This window comes from Protomyctophum parallelum, assembly GCF_964188405.1.
Source record: "Protomyctophum parallelum genome assembly, chromosome: 1".
NCBI lineage: Eukaryota > Metazoa > Chordata > Actinopteri > Myctophiformes > Myctophidae > Protomyctophum > Protomyctophum parallelum.
In genome coordinates, this window is record NC_139697.1 from 26,089,813 (window position 1) to 26,110,013 (window position 20,201).

The 20,201-nt window shown below is 42.6% G+C and overlaps 2 protein-coding genes across 2 annotated transcripts; one reads left to right on the forward strand and one right to left on the reverse strand.

Annotated features, from left to right (window-relative positions):
- Positions 1–85: 85 nt before the first annotated feature.
- On the reverse strand, positions 86–11,158 carry nsmce1 (NSE1 homolog, SMC5-SMC6 complex component). Its single transcript, XM_083770942.1, has 8 exons — positions 11,066–11,158; positions 9,377–9,511; positions 8,430–8,551; positions 7,343–7,420; positions 3,893–4,039; positions 2,727–2,843; positions 1,742–1,868; positions 86–617 (listed from the first exon to the last, which is right to left on the reverse strand). The coding sequence occupies exons 1-8, from the start codon at positions 11,088–11,090 to the stop codon at positions 580–582; spliced, it is 789 nt and encodes a 262-aa protein (XP_083627068.1). The 5' UTR covers positions 11,091–11,158; the 3' UTR covers positions 86–579.
- A 1,366-nt stretch (positions 11,159–12,524) lies between these two features.
- Positions 12,525–19,015, forward strand: LOC310864138 (bridge-like lipid transfer protein family member 2; the record flags this gene model as incomplete). The annotated part of the gene is made up of 2 exons (XM_083772716.1): positions 12,525–12,539; positions 12,833–19,015. 2 exons carry the CDS (start codon positions 12,525–12,527, stop codon positions 19,013–19,015), a joined length of 6,198 nt encoding a protein of 2,065 aa, XP_083628842.1.
- Between the last annotated feature and the right edge of the window lie 1,186 nt (positions 19,016–20,201).

Below are 20,201 nucleotides of genomic sequence, written 5' to 3' on the forward strand. Positions count from 1 at the left end.
TACCTTGGACCATGTAGTGATACGCTCACTGACAACCATGCATATTTAAACATCCGTGGGTCGTTGAAATTAGAACATTGTAACATATTTTTATATTATTTTATTTTGTAAATAAAAATGTCTTCTCAACAACAAAAACATATATATAAAAAGGGGGAAAAAAACAGAAGCCAACCGGGTGCTCACAGAAGATCAGGTCTGAGCACTCGAAAAATGTAGCGAGAGGAAGTAAAGTTAAAACCTCAGGGTGAGACCTTTAATTCGTCTTCTCCGCATGTTTTGAGTACTCGGATCTCCTCCTTTTTCTATGTCAGTCGTTCTTCGATTTTTCAAAAATAGCAGACCTACAAGCACGTAGCGTGCCACTTGGTGGCGAGCTATGAGCTTGTAGATCTGCTATTTGGTGTTAGCATATCATAATGCTAACACCAAAAGAAGTTCCCACCCAAAATGGGATAAAACAAAAACGTATCACCAAAGAATTCACATGGGAGAGGGGTCCTTTCAATGCAACAACAACAACAACACAATATTTTAAAACAAGAAAAACAAGTCATCAAACAATGTATCGATTCTTCTTCATCTTTCAGGCTGGGACTGACTGGGTCGCCTCAACACTGAAAGAAAACAGTTGGATAATTAATAATAAAACACAAAGCTTGTAGATCTGCTATTTTGCTGTGAGTGACATGACAGTGTATAAATTAAGCAATACACTGCATGTTTACAAACTATATTCAAGTTAGATTCCTCCTCCTATAAGTAACTATTTTATTCATCACTCAAAAAACAATAAATAATAATAAATCTATATATGCATGTCTATGATATTGTTGCTGTTGGGCAGACACCTTGTATGTCCATATTTATATTTGTCCTTAGTTTTTTCATACATCCATGCCCTATTTTACACTTTGTCATGACAGTGGGGCACAAAAATAGCTGATTTATAAGCTCACATCGTGACAAGTTGCGTGCTTGTAGATCGACTATTTTTGCCATCTAGGGAAAAAGGTCGACTTTAGTAAGTAATAAGTATGTTCAAGGGTTAAATGACTGAAACCAGCTAAAACCATTAATTGACAACATTAACAGTGATAATGTAGCATTCTTGGCACCACGCTTCAAGCTTGTGGATCTGTTACTTTTTATGCTTTTGTGATGTTGTAGTATGATCACGCCGTAGTTCATTTACAAAAAACATAATTAATTAAATTATATTCATTCTCAACATCGATCATCATTCTCAAGGTGTGGAAAGACACCTCTCACCAAGCGTAGGATGCAGAAGGTGATTGCCCACCCTGCAAGCTCTCTTTTTGCACCCCTGCCCTCAGGTAAAAGACTATACGGTCTCTAAAGTGCAATACCTCCCGCTTTAAGAACATCACTTATCCCGAGGCTGTTCGCCTCCTGAATGCTGACCCTCTTCTTACTCGCACTTTACAGCGTGAAGCTGCTTTGTAAGAAGGATGATCTGCGAGGAATTGCTATTCATTTACCATGAATTGTAAGGTTGCATTCTTCCTATTTATTGGTCTCTCTCTCATGAATTGTAACGTTTTGCATTATTCTTATTTATTGGTCTCTCTCATATGATGTTTGTACTTTTGTATCTTTTTCTACCGTCTGAATATGTGATGTGAATATGCGTCTATTTGTACGTCTGTTTTTAGAGCACTGAAACAAATTCCAATCAACTCTGTTGACATGGCAATAAAGTATTGAAGCTTGACATTACCAGGGATTTCGTGTGGCCAGTATTCCTCACAGGCAGGGCACCGTGGCTCTGCTCTTCCTTTAAAGTATCTGGCGACACATGGGTTGTGCATCTTCACATCACACGTAGGACTGTCACACGACTGGCACTGAAAGGAGGTCACGTTCGATTAGAGGAAAATTAAATCTCACGACTAAAACGTTTTGTCAGGCCAGCCCCAGGTCCACATCTGTGATTTGTGGAAAAAGGCAGCATGAAAGTACTCTGTCCCCACCACCACAATTAGGACAATATGTAGAATTATGATTCTTAAACAATTGCAGATTGAGGCTTTAACTTTTGCTTTTATGAGAAATACCTGAGACAATTTATATGCCTCTTACACAGGTTCTTACTTGTGTGATCAATTCAAAGACTATGTGTACAGTATGTCCACATCAAATACTTGAATCTTAAAATAACAAACAACCGAAAATAACGGATCTACAAGCTCACAACTTGACACATGAGCTTATAGATTGGCTATTGCTTTGATAGAAGACATGCGGCCTTGTATGGAATCCAAATGACAAAAATCAGTCGTGGTGACTGAGAACTTGAATCCATGGTCATATTCATACAAATATAAGACGAAAATGTTTCACACAAATCAACAATGTCTTCATAGGAGCCTGTACAGGAGTTTGATGAATCTCTGAAGATGCTATCACAGGTTCAATTGTCAAGGTTTCTTCATTGTTACATCTTGGGTACACAAATGTCGCTCACAGAAAATACAGTACAAGCTCACAATGCGACATGATGTGAGCTTGTAAGACACCATCGTACGAGTAGGAATCAGCCTTAATTCCTTTCATCTCTCTTATTCCAACCTTGCATTTTTGTACTGTACGTCACTCTGGGTAAGATCACCTGATATTTCCCCATACGTTACTTTGCAAATATAAACTAAGCCATACAAAATGTGAACCACCTAACTACAGTACAAGACAAGGCAGTGATGTACCTGCAAGACGATGTTGTGGCAGATTTGGCAAACTTTGACCTGGTCTTGATACATTGTACGGATGTAGGGTTCCATCTCTATAATGCATCTGGTGGACAAAGTGTAGAAACCCTGCCTCTAAATGAAGACAGAGAAAACAAACAAATCAATGCAGAACAAAACAAGAAATGTCATCATTTGTAGAATCAGGTCTAAATGTGTTACTGTAATGCTATACTGTATATTGTATTAACATAGTCAAGCCTTGCCTTATTCATTAAAATAGCGTTTACACCGGATTCAGGCTTAGCAATGTCTGCTGTTAATGGTAGATTTTGATAATCTTGTCCATGAGTCCGTTAACGAGTGAATTTAGCAAAACAGGAAAATTAAAACAGGAAATTAACATTATTTTCAAACCTTTTTTGCAGATATGTCCAGGTTATGTTATACAGCAATAAGTAGAAACGCTTCATACAACACAAGCACCCTCTAGTGCAGTGGTTCCCAAACTTTTTTGCTCGAGACCCAAAAGAGAAATGTGATGTCGGACATGTGATGTCGGACACAAACAAGCGAAAATAGCCGATCTACTGTTGAACTGGGGACCGTTGAACACGTTACAATGTATGCTGTTATTTTGAAAATAATTTTTAATTAGTTTCACTAAAATTGGGATATGAAAGTCTTTTGAAAAAATAATTTCAAAATATTTCAAAAACTAAATTTAACAAACAAAAAATAAAGGGGTATTTGCTGTTATAATTTTGGGGAGGTTGTGACCTGAAAAGGCTGAGAACCCTTGCTCTAGCGCAGTGGTTCCCAAACCTTTTCATGTCAAGGACCGCCAAATTGACACTAATTATCCTGCTGACCCCCATTTGAAAATATATGCCAGGGACCCCCATAAGATTTTTTTTTTACGGCTCCAGCAGTGATTCTCAACCCGTTTAATTTGAAGGACCCCCAGTTTGACATGAATTAGGCTAAACGGACTCATTTAATGGCATTTCTATCTCTGAGACACCAATTAATGGACCCGTTAGTACACTCTCTGAGTTACAGTCCCATAAGGGTCCATTTGGTTCCTAACTATCATTTAGCTGGAGACCCCCTGGAACTCTCTCAAGGACCCCTGGGAACCACTGCTCTACTGACAGAAATGACACATCATTGCGTCTTCGAACCTGACTGAGCCACTTGTCTTGTACGAGTCGACTCAGCAGGTGTTCCGTGTCGCTCTTCTTCAGCTTCTTGGTCTGCATGCTGTCGGTGCTGTTCAGGATGTCAGTGGAAGAGGCCGTCCCGTCATCAGATCCCACGATGAGGTCCATCTGAAACACATAATAACAAATGAATGATCTTATTTGGATCTGCACAAAAAAGCGCAATACATAATAAACACTGATCAGAAGAAAGTTACATTATGGTCAAACCAGATACCTGTACGACTGCTGCACAGAGGATTTTCTTTTCACACACACACAAAGTTTAGGGATAAGGGGTTTAGCGGTGACGAAAATGGAGCCACTAGGGCTATATCTTAACCTTTATTGCTAAACTTATTTGCCATTTTGAAAAACGTTTAAAATAGTTAAAATTGTCGATCTACAAGCTCACAACATATCGATGTAGATCGACTTAACACAAAAAATGCTGGAAACGTATCCATACGCTTTATTAATATCGAACGCCGTACGCGCGAAGCGTATGTATACGTTTTATACGTTTTTTTATTGCTTACTGTACATCAACGTCCTATGCTCCAGGACACCGAGGAAAATAACAGCGATCGCCTCCAGGAAGCTCCAATATGTGATCCGGGAGTAAAAAGCCCCTCCCTCCTGAAAAGAGGTCTGTCTGTGGCGAAGACGCTCCCTCCTCCAATGCCTCCATTACACGTATGGGTCTGCACGGCAACGGCATAGACCAACGCAGATGTCAGGGCATCTAAAATGGAGTTACCCATACTCTAGTATTAGTCTAGTGTCTGTGAATACACTCGATTCCCCCTCCCCTCCTGTTTCTACATGGTTTCTCCCGAGGAATCTTTGTGGGGGGAGTCTGAGTCTCTTCTGCCCGGATCGCATTGCAGTTTGAGTTCCCTGGCCCCAGGCCACACTGCGCCTTGTAATCGCCTTGCACTGCTCTCTCATTCTCGGAAAAAGATATAACGCAGTCGTGTCGATTTGCCCTCTGCCAGTATATAAACCAAGAATAATCTTCAACGATCGCCATTTCATAACGTTTTCAACACGCACACGGCACACGCCATGATCAACTAACTGCCTGGCTACGTCTTCAGTCTTCACCAGCCATCGCTATCCGTTGTGTGGATCGCCATCGCGTCTTCACTTTGTTTGTTTGGGCAAGAAGCACGATCAGCGATGGAAAAGAGCTTTATATCCACGGCAGATAAGTAATGACGTATTATCGAAGGACCGCCATGATCAACTTACTGCCTACGTCTTCGTCAGCCAATGCAGCCATCATCGCTATCCGTTGTGTGATTGTGGTTGTAGGCTATATCCACGGTATCGAGAGAGACGCCCGGCTGTGATATAGGTCTTATCACTGCAATTATAATGAATAAAAAGGCTACAATCACACAACGGATAGCGATGGCTGCATTGGCTGGTGACAACGTAGCCTCGGTCCCAGGCAGTTAGTTGATCATGGCGGTCCCTCGATAATACGTCATTACTTATCTGCCGTGGATAAAACTCTTTTCCATCGCTGATCTCTGCTTCTTTGCCCAAACAAAGTGAAGATAGCGTTGTCCAACAAAGCAGCCAGTTATTTGATCATCTCTCTCTCCTGTGCTTCTTTCCTCAAACATGTCCAGACATGTCAACCTCAACCACTAAACTCACCGATCCAGTAACGCATCTCACCGTTATACTATCGTTCTGAAGGCAGATATAAAAATAAACATAAATAAATTATTGTCATATACATACTACACACTGAATGAAAGCCCTAATTGTCTACTTTTAGGAGGAAAACAAATACATAATATTGATCCCATGTACAGTTTGTCAGTAGGATATTGAATGCAGTTGTTCAGGTCCAACTATTATTCACAAAATAAGGCCTATAGCGACATGTACATATTATATACCGTATGAAACAGAAGACCCTCTGCTTTCATAAGAAAAAAACTAATACTGTAATAATAATAAAAATCACACCCCTGTGAAGTGAGCATTTCCTCATGAAGTTATCATAGCGAGTTATAAAGGTTTAAAGTCACAGAGATTGACAGGCAGATATAAACATAAATAAATTATTATCATATACATACTACACACTGAATGAAAGCCCTGAATGTCTACTTTTAGGAGGAAAACAAATATACAAATATATACAAATATAGTTTGTCAGTAATTGGCTATTGAATGCAGCTTGCGCCCACCAGAGAGGATTTCAGAAAATGCATGGACCAGAAGAACTATTATTCACAAAATAAGGCCTATAGCGAAATGTACATACTATATACCGTATGAAACAGAAGACTCTCTGCTTTCATAAGAAAAATACTTCTACTGTAATAATAATGAAAATCACACCCCTGTGAAGTGAGCAGTGCAATGTTGCGCAACATTGCACTGCTCACTTCACAGGGGTGTGATTTTCATTATTATTACAGTAGAAGTATTTTTCTTATGAAAGCAGAGAGTCTTCTGTTTCATACGGTATATAGTATGTACATTTCGCTATAGGCCTTATTTTGTGAATAATAGTTCTTCTGGTCCATGCATTTTCTGAAATCCTCTCTGGTGGGCGCAAGCTGCATTCAATAGCCAATTACTGACAAACTATACATGGGACCATGTGTATTTGTTTTCCTCCTAAAAGTAGACATTCAGGGCTTTCATTCAGTGTGTAGTATGTATATGATATTATTTGTGTTCATTTTTATATCTGTCTGTCAATGTCTGTCAACTTCAACCTTCCATATCTCTGCTGTTTTTTCAAGCGAGCAGCGTGCCTTCAAAAGCAGGTTTTAGAAAAAGGTCAATATCTCCAGAATGGAAGATGGTAGAATCATAATTTTTTTTTTAAATTGAAGTGGACATGTTTGGCCTACTTTTTATTTATGCGATGTGATTCTAGCTATAAGAGGCCCCTCGCTGTGGGCCCCTAAAAAGTTCAAAAGTCCAATGTTAATCGCTTAGCACCAGCAAGCCTGAGCAAATAGAAAACTCTAGCATACAATGTGTTAAAATGTTTTTCAAAATAGTAAAAAAATGAATGGAGCAAGTAAACTAACAAGTAAAAAGTTTTTTTTAAAGAGAAAAAAACCAAAGGGAACAAAAACGTAAACACAATGCACATGTAGTTCAAACTTCTCAAACTCTGTGAATATGTTTGAAATTTGCGAGGCATAACATTGTAATTAAGTATTATGCCACAACAAAAACAAAAAAAACTTTATAGCATGCAGATCAAAGTGCTTTACAGAGCAGTGGAGAAAAAAGAAAAGCAAAGGCATAAAACATTAAAATAATAGCAGTAATGCAATACAGCGAGGACACGAATAACTAAGGATTCTAACTAAAGATGTAACTCATGAAGTGTTGCGAGTAAATGTGTCCACAAGAATTGTGATGTTATTTTGTGAGCGTTCAACTCACCGTTTTCCTGAATAACTCCAGTTCATTATCAGCGTAATCCGATGACATCCTTGTGAAGTCCGTGTCAGCCATGTTCACCTGGGAATCAAGTAAACACGCTGTCGGTCTTGGTGGCAAGTTCATTTTCTATTTAAGATGGCCTAACATTATTATTATTTTCCAACGTGGGCTGTATTACTAATTACTTCCTTCAATGTTGAGTTTCACATGCTGGAATTACCATTTGATGAGGCCACACATGATATACTGTGTAAAGCAAATGCCATTCAACACTACCGGTACTTATAAACTGCAATCTTATGGTTATGGCATAGGCCGTTGTTATTATTCCAGGACATGCCAGTAGCTAAGACAGATAGCAAATGCAATAATCACATCCCTGGTATGCCTCTAGTATAGCTGGAGATCTGTCTTGCATCGTGACTTCCCCGGCTCAGCCCCTCAATATACTGTCTCTTCTATCTAAATCTAAATGAAGCAAAGCTGTCTAATGGAAAGATAAATAAATGTATGTATGTTTTAGCCAAATATCACTACTTGATTCAGAAAAATCCTATCCCAAATCCCCATCTTCTTTTGTATTTCTAAAATTTGATGTGATGAAGACGGAAGCACAGCCTCTCTGGGTGGTAACCAGTTATCTCCCATACAAATGTTTTTAAATGCTCCGTTTTAAATCAACAGGATTTCCCTGTCTGGGAGAATAAAGGCCAAGCTGAAAGACATTTGTCCTTTAATGAATAGATAAAACATCAAAACTCGGGACCCCCACGTAGCTTCATTGCAGAACAAGTAGTTTTGGGGTATTGTGTGTCTAAAATATCTGTATCTCAATGTGGGGTCCCCAGTCCCAGATGCAGAGGAGACACCTAGTTTATAAATCAGATATTTTAAAAAACATTATTTTGAAATATTTTTGAAACATTTTAACAACACAATATTTCTATGGGGGCCTCTGGGACAAAGTATTTTCAAAAAGGGTTTCCGCAACCAAATACTTCATTCATCTGAGGCTCCTTGACATGAAGGAGTTTGAGAACCACTGGTCCATCCAAGCTAGTGTGGTGCATTTAGATGAGTGACTCACCAGGGCATAATACTGCAGACCGTCCTCCTCAGACATTCCCTTTCTGATCTGCATGAACAGGGGCTGCAGCTGAGAGTTGACGATATCAATGAACTGATCCAGTCTGTCCTGAGAATAGGTTCCTGCAACATGCATAATGAAAGGTTTTACTTGACCATTAAAAAAAGTGCGATTAGCATTGTTGCATACAATTGTGTAAATAAAAATGTCACTAAGCAGATGACAATGAACTTTAATATACAAAGAAATGACAGGCATATTTAACCCATTTTGGACTGAGGCCGATTCTAAAAAATCCTGAGCTAAGCTTTCTGAAAAACTTTAAAAATTTATATTGCAGCATTAAAATTAATACTGTACATACTGTACACAACCCCAAGAGACATTAGTCTTGCGTAGCCAGACAACTATTCCACAATCTCCGAATGCTATATAGAGTCTGGAACTATATAGCCCCCATGAGCAAGGAGTAAGGAAGCTGCCATTTCCGTTCACGAAAATATATTTTAAAATATCTATCATTTTATTTTTGTATTTTATTTTCTGCTAAGCAACAAGCTATATATGCTTAGATGATTCTATAATTCTATTTATATTAGAATAAATTCGCACGACGGTAAAGACGAAACGTAAGTGGGGAGGAGGCTCCACTTCCGCTTTATCGCTTAGTCATGACAGATCTACAAGCTCATAGCGCGGCACCGAGTGCCATGCTTCGAGCTTGTAGGTCTGCTATTTTTGAAAAATTGTGAGAATATGGCGCAAATCTTTGAATATTTATTCCTTCAAAGAGAACGTTTTCAACTCAAATCTTTGCTTCTGGGGAGGTCCCTGGAACAACATATTTTCAGATGGGGGTTGGTGGCCAAATACATATATTTTTGGGAGTCCTTGACATGAAAATGTATAAGAACCACTGACAACATATAAATAAATAAATACCACACCGTTGTGTGCCTCACAGCAGTGCTTATAGATATTCCTCGCCTCCACCTCGTCGACCAAGCCATAGGACATCATAGTTTGCAGGAATCGTCGATGGCTGTCACCCATAGGCATAGGTCGCGCCATATCTGGACTAGCTGTGAGACAGAAAATAACAGTGGTTATACAATGGTCAACTTACAGACACAATATACATTCTTTACAGAATTTGATTTGTAAAAATTGAAACAAAATATTTCATTTTGAACTTTCACCACCACCGGCAGAGAGACCATCGTGGGACGACCACTAGTTCTCAACGTGGGGTTCGGCTAACCAGAGAGGGCCTTGAGGGGGTTCTCCAGAGAAGTATTTAGAAACCAAATGGACCTTAATTATTTTATTGCCATCTACGCTTATAAACGTACATATAAAGGGAGCAGACGAGTGGCATATCTATCCATGTGTACACTCTCAGAAATAAAGGGTCAGGACACCCCCTCCTCATTTATTTTCAGATTCCACAACTCCATGGCATATTTACCCCGAAAAACGCCTTCAAGAGATTAGTATCTAGGGTCTGCTGCCTGTACTATGAGCTCTTTCGCTTCGAAAGAACAGGGAAACCACGCCCCCTAATACAAATATATATGAAACAAACATAAATATTACATAATATGTTACGTCGCAGAAATAGAACACATGTAGCCAATATGTAATGAGTAGGGCCAAATATTTATTTACTACCCAGAACCTGGAAATACACAGAAATAGCTGCAGAAAAAAGCATAAAGCACTGACACGCAAATTTTACTATAGCAAATGATGTGCTGACCTATCACAAAGGACACAATTATTCTTGTTAAAATCTAAGAAAAGGTTATTTTGGGTGTCCTGACCCTGTGGAATTTATAGTGCAGATTGGGATCCCAAAGGTTAGTGTTACCAATCGACGTTTTTTTCTTCTTCTGTAAAGTCACTTAAAGACACAAATATTAGTAGTTACTGGGGGTTGCAGTTTTTTGGACACGTTTCCAAAATGTAGTTGCTTATTTGGGCATGCTCCCTAAAGTTGATAAAACAATGCTAGACAATACAATTAACTGAGTCCATAGCTAATTAGTATTCTCTCTCTCTCTCTCTCTCTCTCTCTCTCTCTCTCTCTCTCTCTCTCTCTGAGAAGTCAGAAGATGTCCAAATAAAAAATATACACGATTGACGAATCGCTTAATTTAGGCTTGTTTTCATAGACCATTGTTTGTTTCTCTCGTGAAATTTGTGATTACAAATGATATTAAATGGAAGTCCGCCGTAGGCAAATGCATATCAAACTGGGGGAACGCCCACCATTCACTGCAAAGGGTTGAGAATCAAAATAGTCAAATCACAATTCCACTGCTGCAGTCGAATTACTTACTTACCGTTACAAATAAATAGCCACGTTGAAATTACATTTGTAATTGGTTCATTGTCTTGGAAAATGCTCTAGACTTATTAGATTCATATTCTCCTCAGTGTCTGTCCACACAGTGTCATCATCACTGAGGCGGCTACCAGGAAGTTTTTAGCAACGCACTTGCTGCTAGCATGCTTGCTAACCTTCATCTTCATAAAACAAACCGAAATGTTTCGTTATGTTGATACCAGTTACAGTAGCTATATAGTAGTTCCCAGGACTTGAGTCGGTGGTTTCTGTGATGAATTTTACTCACTTTCCCTCGCTTTGTCCAACTTCATCAGCCTGCAGGACGGAGCAACAGTGAACGCGGTGCAGCAGGGTGAGGGCAGCACGCGCGCCTTCCTCCACATGCAATACACACAAATGTGTGCCCTATCAAATTCAGTGACCGGTGGGGGGCGCGGTTGTGCAATTTCTGCAATAAACCTCACAATATTGGAATAGAACTCAGTCAGAGCCATCTAAATGCTCTGGGGATGTCTGGGGTCAGTTAAACTCTATGATATGACATAGGCCTATGAGGTCAGCTCTGTTGGGTGTATAGTAATCTCTCAATAACAGATTCGAGCTCTGCGAAGGTAGGAACTAGTAACTAAATTGGTCAAATAATTGAGTTTGTTTTGAGGGGTGCAAGCTATGATGCTCACTTTGCTCAGCTTTGTGTGTCTGTGTACTACGGCAATGATTTGATTGGCTGAGCACTGAAAGTGATGTATGATGACGTATGATATTTTTAGTTAAAATTGAGTAAATTGATGTCCTTGCAGAGTAGACTGCTGCATTTCTTTCAGGAAAGGCAAAGAAAATCACAATTGTCATCATACATCATCATCATCCATAACATTCCGTGCTCAGCCAATCAAATCATCACATACTGTGTGTAGCATTGCACGGAAGCGGGGATTGAACCCGGGGCTCCCACTCGCCAGACCAACGCGCAACCTACCGTGCCAATACAGGGCTGAGGCTGAGACCAATTGGCAGGGCTGGTTCTTGGCTGGGGGCTACATATGGTACAAACACACAAAGTGGAGCGTCCCTCAAAACACATGGCATATAGAAGGAAGTACCTCCATTTTATTATGACGGTCTCAGAGCCATCTAATAGAAGAGTTACGATATTGAGGGGGCAGAAACCAAGCGCTCGAGCGCTGTTCATGCAGCCTGAACTGAGACAAGCTGAAGTTGGAAATACATTGTTTTCAACGAGGGCGGCGCAAACAAGAGCTATTTTAAGCATGTGTGCAACATGACAACTGTTTTAAAGTATGTACTATTACTACAAAACAATTTAAAATATAGGGATTTAACATCATTAAAGCTGGGCTGTTGCATGAGTCCAATGCATTTCTGCCTACTTCCGGTCTAGCCCAGTTGGTTGTCCCCATTCTCAATAGAAGTCTATGTAGGAGGCCATTGGACTGGCCCCATGAAGTGAACGCAGTTTGCGTAACTGTTTATATCTAAGGCTCTGAACGGTCTGAAAGGCCTGAAACCTTGTCTAAATAAGGAGTGACCGCTACATGCATTCAGTTCCATTTAATTATGTAAATGTGTGTGCAGTAGAAAAGAATGTCCAATGTTCAAGAGCGTATAGTTTGTGATGTAGTGTGACGTCAGACCAAAGCTTTGCCAAACCAATATAAGTGAGTCGATGCAGAGGGACAGGGAGACAGAGAGATACGGTGTATGAATGACAGTGAATTGAAAGGATGAAGACAAAGATTGTCAGAGAGACAGACAAAGAGAGTGAGACGTTAAAAGTAATGTACCGTGGTTGCTTTTAGACAACCACACTAATAATAGGACGGTGACATAGTCAAAGAAGTACAAAAGAAAAACAGCAAAACTGGATTTCTCTTTTGGTTTATGACCCCCATGAGCCTGACTTTGGGTGCCAATAGTTTGGGACAGAATGTCTTTCTTGCTCATTTGCTTTTTCACAGTTTTGCTGCCAATCCTAATCTCTGTCTTTATCAGGTGGTATATATGTTATTTTGTAATCGTATCATGGTTCCAGAATGCATTAAATGCTGAAGTGGAGATCGAATCAGTAGGGACGTGGCCTTTGACCGAGATTCGAGGAATTAGGATCCAGTTTCATCCCCATCACACACTGGAAATTGACAGAATTTGGATTTCAAGTAAACTTTTGAACCAAGACTTGCAAAGGTACTTGGTATTCTGTGTTGGCAAAACCAGAGTAACGTTTGATGTGCAGGTGCCACTTAGACCTCTTGTGAAGAAGAGCAAGTCAGGAGAAGTTCCCAAAACCCTACTGTTTCTTTCAAGGTTGCTGTCAATCCACATTGACTCTATCAATGTGAAGCTGCTGAACTTCACCCCGTCAAAATATCTGTGGCACATTACGATCAAAGGGATTACCATGTTACTTGACCACCGGAGTAAAAGGTTGGCATGGGACCTTTCCATGGGGCAGCTAAACAGTAAAGTGCTTAAAAGGAATGGATCAGACATATCGGTATGTCTTGCTAAAGTGTCCCTGAGCCTACTGCTTTCTGGAGATGTGAGCTTGCCAGAACTGAAGCCAGGATGTCTCTCCCTGTCCATGAAGAGTCTTACAGCAGAATTGCACGAGGACCTCTTCCTCAGAGAGGTTCTGTTACCCTCACCATTCTCAAAGAGCATACACAATGCATCTGTTGGTGAAAGCTTTGAGTTCATCCAAGATAAAGCTGTGGAACAGTGGCATCAGCTGGATCCCCAGAATGTCAATGTGGAATTTGAGAACACCAATATAACACTGTCAATGCACAGCCAAGAAAGATACATAAATTGGACACTGAAGTCTCTGACGTTGGCCTATGGGCGTGAGAGCGAGCAGCTTCTTTTTCTCTGTGCTGCTAGTAGCCTGGAACTCCTTATAGAAAATACACATCTCACTCAGAGTAGACAAAGAATATTTTTCCTGAACACCATCAGGACAGACCTGCAGGTAAACTCAATAGATATCGCGGGGTCAGTCACAGTCAACACCTGCATCCTCCACTACCGTCACCAGGACTTCTCTGGTTGGTTGGACCTACTTCCATGGGAACAGGTCATTCACAGGACAGCAGTGCACAGAAAGAGTTGTTTCCCTCACCTGCATGCCCCTGTGATGATCAGGTCCTCTGTGTCCAAAATCAGTGTTTCTGTTCAGCTAGCAGATGCCACACCATTTTCCCTGGGATTCATATCAGCCAGCGGAGAACTGCAGCATCTGCTGGGTGATATTAAAATTAAGGGCATCTCCATGGACCACTTCTGGTGGAGGGTGGGCCAGGATTCCCATATTCAACAGGCACCTCACCCACCTGGGAAACATGTGTGGGGAGAAGCACTTATCCTAGACTCCCTCAGTCTTCAGGGGAGTTTCAACAGACCCCACATGGAGTCTGGCAGCCATGCTCCCAGTCTAAGTGTGCAGTTCACTTTGAAGGGATTCCAAGTGGAGCTCTCGGAGACCTACACGCTGTGCCTGTCACGCCTGCTGTCCCTCTTCAGGCTGCCCAGTGACAATAAGAGTCCAGAACAATCAGTCTCAGTGTTTCTGCTCTGTTTCTGCTCTCTCAAACTGAATTGTTGTCTGGATGATGTCAATGTGTTCGCATATTCTAATCTGGCAGGTGCTGTGTCTTTACGGCTTGACACGATTAGGGTCCAGTGTACTGGGGAGAATTCTAGATTATCTCTACAGGGTGTTAGTTTGTCGCTACTGAAGACACTCACAGAAAATATGGAGACTTGTTACCCGGCCTCGCAAACCCCAAAACCTGTTCTCCAACTTACCGCCATAGCCTTCGATCATAACATTAACATGTGGACTTTAGAGGTTCAATGTGAAGAGGAGGAGCTCAGTGTGGAGTGGACACCATCTGATCATATGTTCTTGTACCGGTTTGTGACCGAAGCATGTTCCTGGTGGATTATGCTTCGTGCAGAAAAGGGGGCAGATGATCCAGTCAAACTGACGGCAAGTGAAACGTCTTCAGGCCAAGACCTGTGTGTGTGTGTCTATCTCGGTCGCACACACCTGAGGGCCCACCTGAGTGAGTTAAACTACATCATCCTGCACACGCAAGCCCTCTCCCTCTCAATGAATGCCAGCTCCATCAGCATGCACTCATCTCACCTGTACCTCAACTTTGATGGCAATGACATATTCTCTTTCAGAGAGCTCGAACTCAAGACACACCAGGAGCCACCAGCAGACATTCAGCTGCACAGGGACCCCTTCCCTTTCCTTACCACCCCACAGAACCGCGTCTGGGTCTTCACCTGCCCAAGCTTGGCTGTGGAGTTTCCGTACAAGTACAACTTCTCTGACACATTTGACAAGGCCATCAGTGTGCAGAAGTGGCTGAAGACCATGGACAGCTCAACAAACCCATCCACCATCATCCAACGCCTGCCACCTGATCTCGTTTTCAGAATCAGCCAGTTCTCCTTTGTCTTCCTGGACAACATATTCGAGACTAAGCTGCATGACAACTACGAGCTCATGAAGGATGAGAGCACGGAGACCCCCATGCGGCAGCAGCTGCTGGACAAGGAGGTGCGCAAGCAGCACGGGCAACTGCTGCCTGCAAGTACAATCAAAGAGGTGTACACATTGCTGGACAAGGAGAAAATTGAGGTCTACATTAAACGCTCACGCCTTCTCCATGCCAACACGCCCTTGAGGAAGTCCCTCCTAGACTGGAAGGTGTCAGAACTGGAGCTGGTGGTCCTGGCTGACAACTCACTCCATGGGCCAGAGAAAGTGAGGCAGCAGCTGAGGGACATCGATGGGACCAGTCCCTTCCCCAGAGAGGGACTCCCTTTGGTGGTCCACTGGTGTCGTGTTGTCAAGTTCAAACTCAGTACCTTTATGGTGGCAATTCGGGACTACCCACGCAACCTGTTTGAGAGCCGAGATTGGGAGCTGTCAGGACGTCTAATTGCCGCACAGCAGGATGGACACGGACAGACTTATTACAAAGACGTTTTGTCGCTTGGCTCACCCGGGGGAGATGTGCCAGTCAACAGAAATTTACTTCCACTTAAGTTCTACCACGACTTCAAATCTAACATATCACTATACACTATTGTATGGGGACCATGTTGGCACCCTGCCTTTGCTTTGATCTGTCAGGTGCTTCAGATGCTGACAAAACCCACAAAGGATCCTTCACCTCCCCTGGCCTGGTGGGACAAAATGCGTTTTCGGCTGCATGGACGATGGGTAATGGATATCGATCATTTAAACTTCCACCAGCTGGCTACAAAGGACCCATACAATACAACTGAAAACATCCACTGGGAATATAATAAGTTCAACTTTGCCTGGAACCCGGAAAAGGAACCTGGAAAGATTACTTTAAAAGGGGACTTGGATATGAATGTCAGGACAGCCTCAAAGTATGACGATATCTGTTTCCTACACCTGCCCAATCTACACATTACCATCAAATTGGAGTGGCTCTGCCAAGGTAATGCCAACCCCCATGACCATCATGCTGTAATGCTCTGCTGTGCAGAGAATGTTACAGGAAACTGTCATGACTCCTACAGTGCCTTCCGTTCTGAGAACCTCAACCTTGACATCTCCATGGACCTTAACCAAGACTGTGGTACAGAGCCTTATCAGCCCATGATCCTCCTGTACAGCAGCACACTGCAATGGATGCAGAATTTCTCGGCCACTTGGACCAGTGTTTCTTGGCCGATCTGCAGGGGCAAGCTATTCCACAACTTTGCGCTCCCTGGGAAGAGGTTAAATCAACATTACAAGCAATTATCCTTCAAGGCTGCCTTCCCTCAACTACAAGTTCGTTACCAGGCCTCCCCTGCCCAGCAGAATGGTATCCAGGTGGAGTGCAAGAAAGGACATGTCTTCAGCACAGGAGCACAGACAATTGTCTCACCGGCTAGTACTGTGATAAGAAGACCAATCTCGGAGTGGAAATTGACCCAGATGGTTAGCAAACTATCAGAGCTAACTGTCCACCTGATGGCCTCCACCTCAGATGAAATGGCTGACCACCATATGAATGCCAAGGTGAACAGGCCTCACCTGCTCAGTCTGTCCTCACTGAGCTACCATCGAGCTACGACGGACTACATACACAAGCTGTGCTTGGTGGACTTGCGTGCCTCCTGGACCACCACAAATAGGAACATAGCCATTGGGCTCTTTGATAACTATAGAAATGTGGCCCTGTTGAAGCGGAACCTCTCCACAAAAGCTCTGAACAGTCTGTGGATAGACACTCAGTTGCAGGCCAAGAAGCTCAAATGTTCCAAGGGGCTAGAGGGGGCTCCTACCACAGCCCCCACTAACCCCACCCTTGAGGATCAGACAGATAAGCTTGTGGTATCCTCCGAAGAGAACTCTGGTGTGAGCGACCAGCGGTGTGGCACCGCAGCCTCTCAGACTGATGATATTTATAAGCACAACTGGCTCATCGAGTTGGTCAACTGTCAGATGATGTTACGCGGTACAGAGACGGCAGGCTTCGTACTGACTTCTGCAGCCAATGCACGGCTGTATCAGTGTGAGCATCAAACAGCCTGGTACGGTGACACTCTCAAGCAGAAGACCAAATGGACTTGCGAGCTGAAAGACATGCAGTACTTTGCCACTATGGAACCCAACCCTTCCAAACACGAGGAAAGGCAGCTGTGGTTAGAGGTGAAGAACATAGAGAAGCACAGGCAGCACCTGGGCTCTGTGCTAGAGTTGATTGAGAGTGGCCAGGCTGTGCGAGGAATAGTCAACACCACCACAGACTGGAACCAGCCATCCCAAATGGGGAAGACTCAGCAGTTGCAGCGTATAATCTCCCGCTGTAACTGCAGTATGGAATACATCAGCTACAGCCATGACATTGACCCAGAGCTGGCCACGCAGATTAAGCCATCAGAGTTACCGAATAAGCATGAGAAGGCAGACAAAAAACAGGCCAGGGCTGTGGACACCATCACCCTCACTCATGAAGACAAACTAGAGATCTCCACTAACCCATTTCAGTATGCTATGATCCTGGATATATTCAACAACCTGTTGCTGCCCGTCGAACCCAAACGAAAGGAGCACAGTGAGAAGGAGCAACGTGTCCGTTTCCAGTTGAACATCTCCAATAACCATGAGGAGCAGCGCAGCAGCATCTTGCATCTCCAGGTGGAGGTCAGGCAGCACATTGCTCGAATCAGATCCCTGGAGAAAAATATTTACTCCAACATCAGGGCCCAGTCTGAGGAGCTGGTAGAGAACAATGTGATGCTGCAGTACCAGCTCGATGAGGAGAAAAACGACATGCAAAAGAAGAGCGAAGAACTCAACATCCGCATCAGGTGTTTTAAGGACTTCCAGCTCCAGCTGGCACATAAATTGGAGCTGCCAAAAAACCCAGAGGATGTCAGTGTGGTGAGGAGAACTGTGATAAACTTAGACCAGGCTCACTGGTGTTTAACTGAGGATGACGGCCAGCTTGGCATTGCAGAGCTTGAACTAAAGAGTTTCATGTACAGAAAGTTGAACATGTCCGATGACAAAGCAGAGCATCTCCTGGAACTGGGTCCGTTCACAATGAACAACCTGTTGCCCAATGCTACATATAAGGATAAGGTAGTGCTTCGTCCACAGAGTCCTTGTCTGTCAGGGACAGACAAGTTTGCTATGCGAATATACACGAAAGTGGGTGTGGTGGGTATCTCTGTCAATCAACACTTTGAGGTGAACGTGGTTCCTCTCACCATCCAAGTCTCACAGAAGTTCTACAAAAAGATGATGGGATTTTTCTTCCCTGGAAAAAATGTTGAGGAGGAGGAAGTTGGCGATGAGGAGTCCCGAAAACATGCAGAGTATCCTGTTGATGACTTTGATAAGATGAAGGAACGGGCTGCCATGAACATTTCCTTCAATCACATTAAGATCCCTAAAGTGCCTCTCTGTGTCAATTACAAATGGTATAATGACCAGAATCTAGTTCTGCCTGGTCTGGAGTACCGTAACAAGACCTGGACCTGGCTAGACTTTGCCAAGACTGTGAAGAAGGACAGTGTGAGTGAACTTCGTAAACAGTTCATTTTTAATAAACTACCACTACGTTTACCTGCTTCCGGTTCTGAACGGGCGGACGATAGGAAGGCCAACCTCCTCGGCGTCAGCACGACTGACAAGAATTCTAACAAGAAGAGGCGGAACACCGGGAGGTAGCGCAGTTGCTCAGAAATCATAAGGTTACCCGCTCCTGAAGAGCAGTCTGGTGCCTTGCATGTTTTCTTCCGTCGGTATGTGAATGGGTGAATGTAATGCATATTTAAAAAAAATCTTTTCATAAAGGTGCTGTTAATGCACCATTTACAATTCATTGACATACACACGCGCATTCGACAAATTTCATACCTTTACATCAACAAAGGGAGCCACGTCTACACATGTTTTTGTTTTTTTAATTTTTAACGATGCAAGTTGGAAATGCATGCCCCACCCAGATATTATGTCTGTCTCCCTTGCCTGCACATATATGGAGTTCTTTGTAAGGCATGCCCAAATATGGAGTGTATGCAGCCAGCTTGTGGAGTTCTGTGTCAGGCATGCCCAAATATGGAGTGTTGTGAGCTCCATATACCCGACCCGACACTGGGCACTGCACCCCCTGCTGTGGTGTGGAATGCGCGTGTCGAATTTGAAGTAAGTGCGGCTGACGGTTCTCGAGTTACGTGGATTACACACAGATTGCCTATAGTCTCACATGCTTATGCAATAGTTAACCACTAGCATGATAATTAAGTAGCCTACTGTACCAATGACACTCACATGACGGCACTTTACCTTTAAGGAGAGCATGTGTGAACTACCTCTGGTAGTTTTTGTTAATAATTTATTTCCCATCTATGTAACGGTATCGAAGAGTAAGGACTCGGAGAGTGTACAGAGCCCGGAAGCTGAGAGCATGCATGGCTCCCGACAGAACCAGAGATGTTGCAACCATGAGGTTGGACCACTATCCCTTCCCATATACCTATTTTCATTAATTCAAACAACTATGGTGCTTTTAGCTTTTAGCCTGGTAAACCATCCCGGGATGTTTTTTTACCGCAGGCTACATTGATATAGGCCCTATATCATAGGGTCTTGAGACAATGCTCAATTTCTCAGCACTGACGACATTATGGCATTTTCAAGGAATTTCAAAACTCAACTCGACTAAACATAGAACAGATTTAACATGATCAGGTCAACCAGAGTGCTGTACAGGTTCAAACAATTAGACAAACAAAACATTAGCACCAGTAAGGGGAAACATAGGGCGCCAGGCTCAGCAGTTGCTGAAGGCCAGGGAGAAGAAATTAGCTTTTAATATAGATTTAAAAAATCACACCCGTGTGAAGTGAGGGGT